Genomic DNA, 15,730 nt, shown 5'->3' with positions numbered 1-15,730 from the left:
TTAAATTTATTGAAGCAACATTTCACGGAAACTCCTGTACATCAGACGGAAATCTGGACTAACACTGCCACTGCTAACAGTAACTTGACCTGACAGGCCTGCTGTTCAAGAATATAGTGTTTACATTTATTATTTAAATATCATTAGGCTACAAGTGTGTATGATTTATGTATCATGGTGGTCAAATGTTTCTATGATGATGGTGAATCTGTCAAAACACTCTTGAGCGTGAGTTCATATACACAAGTGGGACACCTCCAGTATAAATCCATCTCTCAACTATCAAGTCGCTATTATTTTAACTTCATATCCACACTTGTTGCTCATGTGTCAGCCCGCCCCTCCCCTCTCATCAAAACAGCCCCCCACCCACCTCTCCCCACGGTGCGAAGCAGTGATCTCTTCCTTCCTATTTAATCCCCTCCTCCTCGCCTGCGCTTTCCCTACATTCGTTTCCATGGCAATGCCGTCTGCATTGCACCAAGAGCCCCGGCCGGCATGTTCGCTCATAAGCCTTTCCCCTCTCACTGTGTCTTTCTTCGCTCATATTGTCCTCTCCGCCAGTCTCATTCCTTAATCAGCCGGCACGTCTTTTTCTGCTCTCTCTCTCTTTAAATCAGATCTCCCAACACTCCTCTGTGTTTTATTGCTGCTCTTTATCTTCAGCTCTTTGTTTGCTTGCTATCTCTTTCTTATCTATTCCCTTCTTCTATACACACACACAAACTCCCTAAGCACTGATACCTTTTTTTCTGTTTGCTTTGACTGCCTTTCCAAATCAGCCTCACTTTCATTTCATCCTCTCTGGTAGTTCTCTAGTTCTTTATCTCACAACTCCCATCTCTTTTCCAGGTCCATCCCATCTAAATTATTTAGGGTATTTCTTCTCTCTCTCTCTCTCTCTCTCTCTCTCTCTCTCTCTCTCTCTCTCTCTCTCTCTCTCTCTCTCTCTGCTGAATTAACTTTTGTTATACAGTGGTAACATCAAACACACACGTCCTGGAAGAAGTAATTAGAGGTAGCCTGACATATATGCCATTTGAGCAGCTAAAATAACAGCATTACATAAGCTGTTGTGCTTCACTGTGCTACAGGAGAGGGTTTCTTGTTAAAGTGACTCCTGTTGGCTTCACTATGATGAGTAATACTTTGTCCCTGAAGATACACTCATGAAAGCAAGGAGGAAAGCAATCACACACTCAAAACTTTCTTTTTTTGCGTGTAAAAACCATGGTATTCACTGGAGCTACTTATGCAAGCCACATGTTTGATAATCATGATAAGGCCAGATCCAGTCACGGGGAAGAAGATTAGGATGGAAGAGAGAGAGAGAGAGAGAGAGAGAATGAAGTGGTGGGGATGGAAAGAATTAATAGCTTGAGCAGAGAGAATTAATAGCAGAGAGGGAAATAAAGAAAGGTGGGATTACAGAAAACGCCAACAATGCAGAAAAGAGCCACACACTGTGACTGCACGCACACTCACACATAAAGTATAGCTTTGTGTGTGTGTGTGCTCAGTAGATCATTAAAGCTGCTCTGACATTTGGAGAGAACACTGATGAAGCCTTTCTCATTATATGCTGTAATACACAATGCTGTTTTTAGACTCCCTGGCTGCGCTGACATGCCTATTGGATGCACCGGTGACGGCAACGATCTACAATGCATAGCAACAGTAACCAAGCATGGGTGTTGGAGATGAAAGATCTGTTGTGGTATCTTCACCGCCGGACCCCTGCTAGATTTGGACAAAAGGAAGATTCAAGGTAGACGCTTAAGTAAGACAAGAGATTATATATATAAAATCTGTGATTCAGAGCCATAATCATGTATCATACAGTTATGTAAGACTGATTCAGTGGTTAACACAGTGTATATATAGTATAGACAGATATAAACTATGATTATCTTACAAAGTATATAACCTTAAACAGTTTACATTACTTTCTATGGCAGGCTCTTGGAATTTCAAACAAAAGCAATAATATCAGAATAAACTCTATTCTGCAAATTCAAAACTTATGTAGAAGGAGTTTAATGGTTTTACCCTCCGGGACATCCTTGCTTAAAATACAATATAACCCTGTAAACACATTCATTATGTTTGAGAAATCAGCTCATTGTTCTAGTGCTTTGCTAAAGGGTACATCAACAGCCTGAGGAGACCCCTGCATAGTACCACAGTAAAAAGTAATGGCAACAATTCAGCTAGAAGGATAAAAAGGCCAAAAAGGCCTTGAAAACTTTTCTCAGTTGGCTTCTCACTATGTACGATGGTGTTCTACAAAAACACAATATTTTTGACCAAAGTTAGAAAAAGTTTGGTTCTTTCACGAGGAGATTTCTGTATTCCTGTTTTTTTTTTTTTACTGTGATCTTCTCACTAATTTGAAGTTGACGGGGCTTAACTGAGAAAAAGTGATGAATCTGATGAAAAAGTGATAATGGATTTAGCAACATTCGAATCAGAATCTGACGACCAAACTACACACACACAGTCAAGTGTTAAAAGGAATAGTTCAAGATTTTGGGAATTATTTGTTTTCTTGCTGAAGGTTGGATGAACGTTTTAATCAGGGAACTTAAGAGGTGCTGGTGTGCAGATTTTAATACTTTCAGAAGGAGCCAGGCTAGCTGTTTGCTCCCGTTACCAGTCCTTATGCTAAGCTACGTTAGCTACATATTTACCGAGAGTGGTATAGATATTCTCATCTAACTTTCAGATAGAAACTGAATAAGAATATTCCCCAAAATGTCAAACTGTTCCTTTAAAGACACATCAACAGCGTGAGGAGAATCATTGTAGCATAAAATGGTCAGGAAGTTTGGTTGATGAACATGGCTTCTGAACCTCGGTGTGTCGATTTAGTTGTATTTATGTCTGGATGAGTGTGTGTTTGTGCTGTTCCTAAAACCATTTTCACTATAATTCAACCATTATGAGACTCTGCCAGCAGTCCAATTTTCTAAACCAGTTACTTAACAATAAGAGGGCGTGCAAAAACAAATAAATGTAGCGCAGTGTAGCCTCGTATGCCAAGAGTTATTCTGTCTTTAATGATAATGCATGGGAGTTAAACAAAACTAATCTCCTGTGTTTTGTTTGAGTGTGTGTGTGTGTGTGTGTGTGTGTGAGAATCACATTAACAGCTCAGGCATAAGCCAGGGAGTGGTCAGTTTGAGGCGATTAGCCTTTCACAGCATCATGTTGCATAGGAAATGATTTCTTGAAATCTAAAAGCTTCATGTATGGCAGGAAGTCTGTCAGTGAGTTAATATGCCACACAGGCTTCTGTCTCGTGACAATTAATTACAATGAGGAAAACAGTAATCCAATTCAGATGTAATTTCCTCTTTATTACTCAACTCTGTAGCTGATTGCCAAATGATGCAAGATGGCCAAACAATTTATAGGGAAGAAGGAGATGAGAAGAACAGATGACTTCAGATGACCAGAAACGAACAACATTTTTATACATTTCACAAAACTTTCAAATGCATTAAGCACCGAACGTAGTTTTCCACTAACATACCCAGTGAGACAAAGAGAGTACAGGATAATATCTGCTAAATTAAAAATAAAGGTTAATCTTAACAAGATCTCGCATCATGAATTAAATCGAAATTCTGCCAGTGGGATGAGATATTTCCATTTCCGTCTGATCTAATTTAACTGCTCCAACACTTCCCTTTTGTGTGAAGAAAATTACGCTGAGGTCAAGAAAATTCCCCCGGATGAATTCACTTACATTGCGCTGAAAAGAAATTATATCACCATCATCTTGGCAGATTTGCTCTGATTTGTGAGAAAATAACATTTAGTGGTGTCAAAATTAAACAAGATTCAAGTAAAGCAGCTTCCCTGTGCCATGAAACTGATTTAGAAATCAACTGCATGTTCGCATTGTCTGAGAGGCAACTATAAGTGTGTGTGTGTGTCCACCTTTTCTTTCACAGCGTCGTACAGCAGACAGCAGCATACCTGTGTACATTCGGTGCAAGTATGTGTTTACAGCACTCTATGTCGAGATGAGTGGTGATGACACCCTAATCATAGGTCTATTACACACAGACGTTCATACACGTACACAACACAGTGACTCACCACACACACTCTTGAGCTCGGTGACACACACTGCAACTTACTGCCCGTTTAAGCCTTGCTGGGGTGCCACTGAGTGCTCTTGCTCATTTTCGACCCAGGTTGCTAAATCTGAGAGCTCTTAATCTATTAGAGCAGGTTGCCAAATCAGCTAACAGCCTCCAGTATATATAGGAAATAACACCTCAGCTCGATCTGCTCTGTGAAAACACTGATATGCCATTTAATACAATAATACAATACAATTCAACAACTTGTTGTTGCATCTTTTTGCACTTTAAGTCATTTTTTTCTTACCTCTAAACTTACTAGCTAACGTGTTAAATATACATTTTGACATTTGTGCAAGAACCAAAGTGTGAAAACATCAACCTGCGGTGAGACTTATGCGGAAGATTATATTTCTTGGTCAGGGTGCAATGAAGGCCTGGTCACACCAGAAATACTTCAACAGAAAATGGCAAATAAAAGTGGATGGTGCAATTGAGCTAATACGCTACGATAGCCTACTCCATTTTGGACTCTCCGGGTCTCAGGTCTGTCGAAGCTCAGCACTGTGAAGGCTCGCTACTTGTCAATGGCACAATTTTTTTGTTCAAAGTTCACCAAAGTTAATTACCAAAAAATAGTCAGCGGCAATTCTATTGAAATATTGCGATGAAATCACGCCATCTTAAATGCTAGTGTGACCAGGCAACCTTACAATGGAAACCACTGGCGCTGGTTGGTGGATTTTGTTACCTTTGAACAGAGCCGAGTTAGACGTATCTCCCTTCTTCCAGTCTGGTTGTGGCTTCATATTTACCATAGAGACAAGAGTGGTATTGATCTTCTTGACTCTCAGCAAGAAAGAAAATAAGCGTATTTTCCAAAATGTCGAGCTATGCCTTTGAATATAAAGGCTGCATTAGATTCTAGGTGTAGTGCTTTAAATCTCAGATAAGCTCACACCTGGTTGAGAGGCATTGTTTTATATGCAGAAGCTACACATATATACATACACAATAGTAGGTATACAGGCACAAAGAAAGACAGATTCCCATTCGAATGGTTCACCAATCTGTCTTGCTAAGAATAGAGCACTGAGCATGGAGAAATCTGTGGGCGAGATTGAGAAAACATGATAGAAGCTCTGGGTGAAAGTGAGAGCTAAAGAAATGGAGATGAATGGAGGAGAGATAAAGGAGTGGGAAAATTAAGATGTCAGTGAGCTGGGAGAGACACAAAGAGCGCGATGAGGGAGTATGGCAAGTGCAGAGATAAGAAACAGAGACGGAGAGAAAAGTGATCGCCGGTCAGCTTAGCTGGTGTTTGGTAGCCTCTAAAAGCACCAGTGGGGAAGAGAAAGCTTTTAGAGACATGAGTAAGGTTTCAGTTTGTATCTGTCAGGAGAGCCAGTGACTCAATACACTTCAAAAGAAAAATGCGGTGGTGGAGCAGGAGGTGAGGTGAGGGAGACAACAGAGCAGCGGTCTCACCTGAAATAGCAGCTCGAAAGACACAAGGAGGATTTTTTGATTAGTCACAGTGGATATGAATAGCCATCATGTGTAGTCATGCAGTGAAATAGCTATTGTTATGAAAGGGCAGCTCAAGTGTTACCATAGTTCAGATGCTGCAGAGATTCAACAGCTCCCACTGTTACTATTCTAGCAATTCATAGCTTTTCTATCCGCTATTGCTCATTTTTTTTCACAGGTTTTTTCTGAGCTGTCTTGATGTGTAAGAATTTCTCTTGAGGGGTGAGTTTTCCCTCGAAGGATCCGATCACCGTAAGCTTTCCAAAATGTCTCTGCCAAAATTCCTTAAGTGTGTTTCCTAGCTGTGACTCAGAAACAGAGCTAGAAGTAGGGCATGAGTGAGTCACCCCAAAAACACCCTGAGTACTAAAATATACTCTCTGGTATACTTTAAGACAGTGTAAAACACATGTAGAGGCCGACTCCTTTAAACAGTGGACATACTAGTCTGTGACCTTTTACTGTGTTGGGCGTTTTTCTCCAGCCAAAACATCCACAATGACTTTACTTTTCCTCAAAATGATGAAATCAGTCTATCATTATGAGGAGAATTGCAACCAGAGCAGGTCATAGTCTTGACTAAACATACAAAACATGATACACAATTGCCATAATAGCGAAGAAGAAGAATAAGAGACTGGAATTAAAAAATTGTCTTGGAAAAAAACTTTTCAGTTATTGTATACAAACAAATTCAAACAAAAGGCGGATCTGTACACACAGTATGAAACTGTAGTACTGTTTGGAGCATTGTGTTTGAGTTGGTGGTCCACTGTGTCTAGAACCGATAACCCAGCACGTTTGACTTATTTTGGGATAGAAACAAACACTAAGAAAATGTTATTCATAGCTATCTCCCCTCTGCATCACATCAGCCTGTCCCGCAGAGCTATCTCGATGTGGGGGAGCACATGTCCCCATTGCATGTATTCATGAAACTAAAATGACTTTTTATGTACACTGTAGTACAGGCTAACTGATTGAAGTAAAGCTTTAGCCAAACATTGTCCTGTCAACAGTCAAAGATATACAGCATCAGCACTGCTCTTTTTCATTAGTAGTTACAGGAACTGCCCGCTAACACTTGCTAAAGAAACAGCAGTCGTATAAGCTTCACACTAACAAGGACTGCTAGCTGGATGTTGTGGGTGCAATTTGCTCCAACATTAGCTAACAAACAGAACGCTAACAGATATTTTAACGGCGCATTGCTAACAGAAGCAGTGGTTAACATACTTTTTATTAACTAAAATTTACTACGAAAATTTCAAAAACATAAGCCAGAGAACCAAACCAGCACCAAACCAAGTCGCATCTAACTCATACATTGTTCGAGTAGGTTACACTGACTGACCCTCATCCACAATAATGAGATAATAGTGAGATAAATACCAATTAAATTTGCTCTGCACAGAGTTACAAAGCTTGCAAAGTTTTTCATTTTGGCATAACAAAACAACTAAATAAAAATGCATAGCACTGTACAGTAGTTTGTGCCACAGAATCACAGGGTTTTTGTTTTTTTTTATAGCTTTTTATAGGCGAGGTGAATGAAACAGAAACACCTGGGTTAATCTGTTGCAAGACAAACAGAAGAGTGGAAAATGGGTGTAACATTACTCACAATGCTGAAAGCCCGTGCACGTATCTTCACTCCTAGGTTGGAGCTAGAGTTACTGTCAGCCAACTCAAAGTAATTTGTGTACAATAGTACAACACAGAAATGTGGTTGCTATTGGTCTCAGAACAAAGTTGGAATCAATTTATTAAGCAAACTAACACTCTTCCTGTGTCAAACAGACATTCTTCCTCCTCTGTCTGTTTCTTTTCTGTGTCTCTGGTGTACTTCCAGCAGTAGCTACAGCATCACAGAAATAAACACGCAGAAAGAAGAAAGATTTAAATAAAGAATATTTGAAGGAACTGAAAAGCAAGGTCGAGAAAAGAAGAGGATGGGTGTTGAGTGGGTTGAGAGAGCTAAATGGAGCAGAAAAGAGTGAGGTGATTGAGTGTGAATGTGCACCAGTCAAACACACCTAACATGCACGCGCGTACGTACACACACACACACACACACACACACACACACACACACACACACACACACACACACACACACACACTTTATACTGTATATATAAGCTGGAGGAGCTGAAGCCTTTCACTGGGACGCTCACCAAAAACAGACACACATCCATGCCTGGTTTCCTTTAATCTAACTCTCCTGGTGCACTGCATCTCATCAGTGGCGCTTGTTTCTCTGCAAGCCACGTCCCTCCATGCAGACTGACAGTGTACTGGGAGCTGCTCTGCTAGCTCTGTTTTCACAGTCGTGGATAAACCTGCTCAGGAGCTAAGACAGTGTTCAGCGGAGGAGTGAGTCACCCATTAAACCTGGGAAACTGCTTGTGTGTGTGTGTGTGTGTGTGTGTGTGTGTGTGTGTGTGTGTGTGTGTGTGTGTGTGTGTGTGTGTTTTCTCCACACTGGTACTAATAATAGCAGGTAATAAATAGAACACAGACAGAACCAAAATGCCATCCCCAACACTCGCCTGTTACAAAACTAAGAATAATGAGACAATGACAGTGGGAGTTAGGGCTATGAATGGAAAACCGAGAAGCATTATAAAAGAAAAAAATAGATTATATCTAGGAACGCATGGAAATAGCCTATATCAAGGATCTAGAGGGATTTAGACATGGACAAACACCTTATATGACAAGGTTTTGTACTAGATTGTTACCACCTGAAGGAACTTCTCTAACCGTATCCTCTCTGCTGTCTGTATTTTATTGGTGTTCTACATCTCTATTTTGTTACATCTCCAACGTTAACGCCTTTATTCACATGGTTATCTTTGGCAAATAAGTGCAGAGACAGGTCAGCTGGATATTAATCTGGACTAGACATGTCACAATATTTTGCAGCGCTGTGGAACACTATAAAAAGTGGATCTGAGCTATAAAGTGGACACCAGAGGGCACAATTAGATGGCATCATTAACACTTAGAACTGTCAGAGGTCTCAGCTGCTGTTGACAAGGCTACCGTCTTTAAAATGTCCTTGTCCTATTTTAGACATAGAATCATCCACTCTCATTACTCATTTCGCATTCTGCACTCAAAATATTTTTGGACAGTGATTCTTTGCTTTCATTAAAGCTTGTGTGTCTGAAAAATCTTGAGAACTATTCCAGCAGGTTAAAGCTGGATTGGTCTCAGGTAAAGTGCCTGACGACAGACAGCACACCGGCCCTTCCAGGTCAGGGGGATGGGTGTGGCCCTAACACCATCACGCCTTAATGATGTTTCTGTTTTGGAAACTACGAGGAGCTGCCATCAGTAGATTCTTGTCATGCAGGAGAAGTCTCAAGTGACTGTATGACCACCGCTGGTGAAAGCCTGATGGAAGCCAGGGGCACACAAAGAATTCACCCTAAACATACAAAGTGAGTGATAGTTTGTTTTCATTCCATCCTTGTTACAAATACTGTATCAAACCATGAACCCTGCGGTGTTTATCGTACAAAATGCTGTGAGCAGATTGTGTTGTTACACCCCTAATGATGACTACTGTAAAAGGCAAGATCACTGAACAGTAATCAAGCCAAAGTTCCCAAAAGTCCTAAGCCCACTAAGACCCTCAGATGACATAGGCTTTTATAATTTTGGAGAGATAACAGCTGCACTTTGAAATACAAAACAGCAGTTCTCATTTTCAAATAGTCTAAACATCTATTTTCCAGGAAACACTGACCATCGGACGTTTTTTTATTTGGAAATGATGTTATTTTAAAAAATAACAACCAATTCTTGCTTGGACACATCTACAAGAACATTACCTGGCTTGCATAAGATCTTACATGGACAGATTCTGCCGATAGTTAACTAGAAAAGAATTGACTAGATCCAATTCACAAAATGGAGCACGGCTAGAACATACCCTGCAGAAACTCTGACACAATAACAACACCATAACCACATTACCTCCTAATAGTGCTTTAATGGTGAGACGCTGACATATTCTCCTGCTGTCTCCGTTCACTTTGTCTTTTTTTTTTTTTTTTTTACATCTTTGTGTCCCTATCACCCACCTCAGTGCCAAGTCACTTCCTCTGTGACCACCTTTCATTCTGTTTCGTCCTTGCCCGTACATTTTATTATTTCGAGTAGAGAAAAAAAAAACAGTAGAAACAGATTTTACTTACTAAATATAAGAGTGCTTAAGTTTTTGATATTAAAAGTTCTAAAATGTCAATCAATAGATGATACGTTTGCCTTGGTTTTCCTTTCTAATTTCCATTTCTTTTTGCCATTCCTGCACCCAAAGCCCCAAATTTACTTCCCCTACACATTCCCTCTTCTCTGGGGACCAATTCAACCTGTGGCTTGTTGGATATTAGGTGACCAACCAAGTGAAGCAGGGGGCCAGCACCTGGGCCGACCCACCCCATCAGCCAATCAATGCATTTGTCACTGGGAACATGGAGCACTGACAGCTGGCCCGATTAGGTGATTAATGAACGGCAGGAAGGAGCAAAGAGACGACCTTAATCGAACTTGACCAAGCAGTGAGGAATGTTTGCCTGTCACTCTGCCCGTCTGTCTGTGTGACCTTCTGTCAGTCTGTCCGTCAGTGTCAGTCACCTGTCTAATTATATGCACCCCACTTTTTGCCTCTAGCTGGTGTAAATCATGAGGTATTGAAAACAACAGATTAGGGCAGCCCAATTATGTCTCACTGGGTCACTGAGTAAACAACCTTGTTTGTCTCCAGGAGAAAAGCTAAAAGCTGGTTTACTGGTCAGTAAACAGTTAATAAACTGTTAATGCTAACGCTGGCTATGTAGCAAAAACAAAACTTAAAAAAAAAATTTTTCCTTTAATTATGTGCTGTGTCCATGCTTTGTAAGAAACCACTGTTAATAAGTGCTAAGAATGCATTTTAGAAAGATTGGATGGTGGCTACCACTGCCCTCACATTAAAATGTATACATTTATTATGAGGCACATGCAAGGCATAATGAGCAGCAGTGGCTTAACTCATCAAAATTAGCTCATGGCATTAAATATATGGAGCAGAATTGAAAACATTAGATTGATACTGTTGATACTACAAGGTTGATACCGAGCTGTTCAGTTTTGTTTCATTCTCAAGCTCAGTTCATCAGAGGCAGTTGTGCATCACATAACCTGTTGTGACCAAGAGGAAACTATCATGTAAGTGGAGCTGAAAATGGTGCTGCTATAGTAAGGAGAGATGCGGTATGGATGGAAGAAGAAGAAGAAGCAGTGCATGATACTGTGTTTTTGTTCCAGGCGCGATGTGTTCCTCTGGCAGCTGAGAACATCTAAATTTAGACACACCCCTCGTCTCCCCTTCCTCTTCTCTACATCCTCAGCCCCTCCTAGCCTCCCTCATCCACACTTTCTCCTCCATTGTGCTCTCCTCATCACCACATACGCAGAGACATGAAAGCCCCTGTGGTGAAAGTATCGACAGCTCAGCCTGTGTCAGACAAGTGTCAGCTGTGCCTGAGCGCGCTGAGCTCTTTCTGTGTGTGTGTACTGATGGATGCCAAAAACAGGTAATGATACAGGATAATGATCCAGGATTTAGGAGATTGTGTGTGCAGGTGAAGGACTATGTGTGTCCCTGTGTACACTGCCTATTAGCTATATGGTGACCACGTCAGAGCTGGCATGAGAACATGTATGAAATAAACTCACACTTTCATTATCATTTTTTTTTTTTTTTTTTATGTGATGCCTTCATCCATTTTCCTCCAAAACAGTCACTTTCTACTCACTTATCTTTGATGACATCAATTCACAGATGTCATTGCTGAGGGTAAGAGACTAAAGCAAACCTGTCTGGTCTTGTTATATCTACTTCATACAGTCACAGTCCGATAAAGAACCAAGGGGATTGAAATTATGTTGAAAATTCATTTCAGTGAGATGAAGACAGAGTTGCTTTGTGTGTAATTGTCTTTAGAGCAGAACAGATGAGGATGGGCTACATCCTAGAACTAGGCCTGGTTGTGAACTATTTTTTTTTTTTTGGGGGGGGGGGGGTTGCAATGTCATTGTTATTATCCATCTTAAGCTAATTTAACTAACCCTCCTTTTACCGCAGTTCGAAGTTCTGTCTTCCAGTATCGATACACAAGATGGTGGATGTTGTTTTGGTCTCAGTTTCAGAATCGTTACACCCCTAATATTTATTGTGTTAGTTTGTTGGATAGTAGCTATAATCCCTGCTATAATCCCTATAAGCCCTGTCACACTGGACTGTGTATTTTTGTGTAATTTTGTGCTTTAATTAACGATTGTTTCATTCTCAATTATTTTCTTGATTATTTTCTTGATTAACAACTGTCAATGGTTTAAAACCTAAAGAAATTCAGTTTATTATCATAAATACATTTTTGGGATTTTTGCTAAACAAAAAAAAAAATGTTCAAAGCTACATCGATAATCAATTTTTAAATAAAATAATGTTTATATACACCTCAAACTAAGAAACTGAATAAGTATAATTCTAGTCTCAGTACAGAGAGATATGCTAATGGTAACAGTGTTACATACAATGATACATTTCAAAAGGTACTCAGCTCACCACACAAAGAAAAGCCTTGCAACAGAGCTCTTGCAATACAACTCAACATCTTCGCAGAATTAAGACACACATGCTGTTGAACCACAAAGTGCGCAGGGAAGCAGAAAGACACGTGCAGTCACGGACACACTGTTCTGAAAAAGTTGCAGTTCAGTGTACTGGAAGGAGAAACAGAATGTGCTCAGAAGGATGTGGAGGGATGAACAACATGTTTCTTCGGCAGACAGAAGAAGAATGGAGAAAATATTCACTGCATTGAAATGAGTTGCATCCTCTGGCCCTCCTGGCCCTGCCTCTCAGCCTTTACCAAGTCTCAGTGTGTGACATGTTTTTCCTATTACCCACTAGGAGAGAGTGGGTTTGTGTTTGCCACTGAGGCGCAAAGAGAGAAAGACTTTTGTTGCAGCTGCACAGTATCTGTAATTATGCCCTACAGGAGACTTATTAGAACATAACGCCACTATCATTGCCTTACAGCCACCGTGCATACTAGCTGCTACTGGAGAAAACCCACTTCAGAGTTCAGCACACAATGATGCTCAAAACGGTGCTGCAACCTTTTAAAAAGGACTCATTACAATGATAATACCACAAAAGGTAAAGCCACTGAGAGCTTGTTGAATAGCATATTATAGTATTATAGGCATCAGAACTGAGGCAGCGCACTACCAAAAACCCTTTGGAGTGGATTATGCTAATGTTATTGTGCATACACTAAAACAATCACTGTTGTGTTAGATCAGTATTAGTATTGACTTTGACAATTTAACTGCAGCGGAAAAGCATTTAATAATTTTAAAAGGTACGTGGAATATTTTGTAATCTTAAAACTAAGCCAGGAGGATAAAGATGACTAAAGATCTTACCTATTAAAAAAATCTGTCTTCATTTGGAAATAAAATATGATTTGCAGCTTGAAATCTAAACCCAATTTGAAAAAGATGATTGATATCCACAAACTTTAGAAACTAGGATTAAAGAAAGAAAAGCAAAGTGAGGCCAAGGAGAGAGAAGACAGAGGAAAAAGAGAACGAGGACAAGGGAGAGGAAAACCGTGGAAGCTGAGAATGAGAAGAACGGAAGAGGGAGAAGGAACAAAGAGAGTTTGAAGTCTCATTGACCTAGCTGAAATGGTGACAACGGGGAAAAGGGAGAACAGAAAAATATCTTGGGATAAAGAGAATTAGATGTAAGAAATTTGCATACAGAACTAATGAAAAGACAGAAATGAAATGAGAAGAAATACAGAAGAGTGGGAAAAAGTCTATTTCAGAGTTTGCATCCAACAAAAGCATTTCAAACTCGAAACTGACCTTGCTGGTTGAGTTGCTGCGTGCTCTTGCTCCACTGCGACAAACCCACAATGGCCACCATCTTGGCGCCCAGACTGGAGCGCCGCTTCTTGTTGCCAGCCAAAGATCCAGAGTCCGGGCCGCCGTTGCCAGGACTCTTTTCCAGGCTGTACATGGCCCCCGAGATGCTGGAGGAGCGCACCACGTTCCGGGCTGCTGCACTCAACCCGCTGAGGCCGCTCATCCCGCCCGGGCTGGGCACCTCCACAGAGCTGCTTAGCATCATGGTCCCGCTGGACAGGAGGGCCGATGGGCTGGGAGGGGAGGACCGGACAGTTGGACCGGGGCTGAGGAAAAAAGATGAGAGAGGACAAAAAAGGACGATAAAGTGAGGGTAGAAGTACAGACTGGAGGTTGAAGGTGGGAAGAACAGCTCAAATAAAAAGCGTGTCTGATGAAATATAGTATAATAGCTTGTCTTCCAGCTGCAGTAGCTCTCCAGGGCTGAAGGACACTGAGTTTAAATTTCAACCACAGTTTGGTTTTCAATTAAATTCTCCACTTATTGCAACAGCAGCAGAAATGACTTCCTACAATATAAAAGCCAAATAAAAAGTGAAAAGCTCTGAAAAAGTCTTTCTGATCTCCAATGGTTTTGCTAACTGAGAAAACAAAGAACATAAAGGTCAGCAAGCGAGGACAGTGCAGATGGCAGCACACTGTTCAAGTGAGTTAAGAAATATCTCCAGTCACACACACACACACACACACACACACACACACACACACACACACACACACACACACACACACACACGTCAGGGCTGGCCTGCTGTTGAGGGGTGACCCTGTCAGCTGGTATTTGTCTCGTGTATTGTTTTTTGGAATCTTATTTCATGTCTGACCTTAAACAGTGACAGATGATAAACTCTGCAGCTCAAATCATCACTGGTTGGCCGTATCCTCAGAGGATACCAGTGTGTGCGCATACACTTTGATAAACTTTGTAATATCAAACCGATGGACGCAGCAGTCTTTGCCCGCGGAGGTTCAAACTGTCATTATAGGCCTCTCACAGCAGACAGTTTGACTTATCATAGAAGGAAAAGCACAGGTGTTCCTAAAAACTAAAAACAATAACAACAAATCAGTTCTATTCAGGGTGTCCTAGTAAGCCATGACAGCATGACAGTGAGCCAGCATGAGCAATACCAGCAGCCTGAAACCAAAGCTGCTAAACAGAATTCAGCCATTTTTAATTCTATCTATTTACACTGAGCTTTTCCTACAGTCAATAATGTGAAAATGTCTTCAGTAAAAAAAATGGCCTATTATTATTATTCAGCATCTCTTTCACAGCATATCTCTCTCGATCACCTGGTCTTCTCCTCTTCACTCCTCTCCTTCTCACCTTTCCTTCTCTCTTAACATCAGAGTGATGATACTGAGGCTAAACCGACAGCCCAAGGGCACATGAAATATCTAGAACTACTGTGGCCAACATCATGCTTCCATGCTCCTTTTTAGTATTCCCTTTATTCACTACTCCTCTTCTCTTTCCACCTGCTTTCTCTCTTGGTTTATCCCCTGCTATCACTTTTTTTCTTTCTCACCTTTTTACACAGAAAGTACAGCAATGCAGTCTTTTGCTGTCTCAGAACCTATTTAATAAGTGCCCTTTCTTTATGGCTAGTCCAACTCAGTTGGTAAACATGCTTCATCACCCTGACAACATCATATGCATGACCATTTCTATGCTAGAAACTCTGTGAGGTTGTATAGCAGTGATTTCAGCTAAATGCAAATGCTAGTCATGCTCACAATGACAATGCTAACATGCTGATATTTAGCAGGTACAATGTTTACCATGTTCACCATCTTAGTTTAGCATGTTAGCATGCTAACGCTGCTAGTTAGCGTTAGCATGGGTACAGCTAACGCTGAGGGGAACGTTTTGCAAGTATCTGGTCATAAACCAAAGTACTGGATCAGTGAGATTCAACATCTGGGGACCATGAATCCCTACAAAATTTTATAGTAGTCCACCCAAAAGATATTTCAGTCTGGACCAATGTGCAGACCAAACAACTAGCAGCATCTGGCTAAAAGACATTAATTTTACAAACTGCACTCAGCCAGAGATCACAGGGAATGATGTACAAATTCATTATTCTACTAAATCACTCGCTGCC

At 40.8% G+C, this 15,730-nt stretch overlaps 1 protein-coding gene across 1 annotated transcript in view; it reads right to left on the bottom strand.

Moving 5' to 3' along the window:
• Positions 1–15,730, bottom strand: part of rims3 (regulating synaptic membrane exocytosis 3) — a 31,916-nt gene that overhangs the window by 4,934 nt on the left and 11,252 nt on the right. The window contains exon 2 of the mRNA XM_023431098.2: positions 13,560–13,885. Within this exon, the coding sequence (XP_023286866.1) occupies positions 13,560–13,824 (265 nt within the window). The 5' untranslated portion in view covers positions 13,825–13,885. The remainder of the gene's footprint in view (positions 1–13,559; positions 13,886–15,730) is intronic.

This window comes from Seriola lalandi, unplaced genomic scaffold (genome assembly GCF_002814215.2).
Source record: "Seriola lalandi dorsalis isolate HSWRI2012SDOR001 ecotype SW California unplaced genomic scaffold, Sedor1 jcf7180002054916, whole genome shotgun sequence".
Lineage (NCBI taxonomy): Eukaryota > Metazoa > Chordata > Actinopteri > Carangiformes > Carangidae > Seriola > Seriola lalandi.
This window is presented reverse-complemented; position numbering and strand designations above follow the sequence as displayed.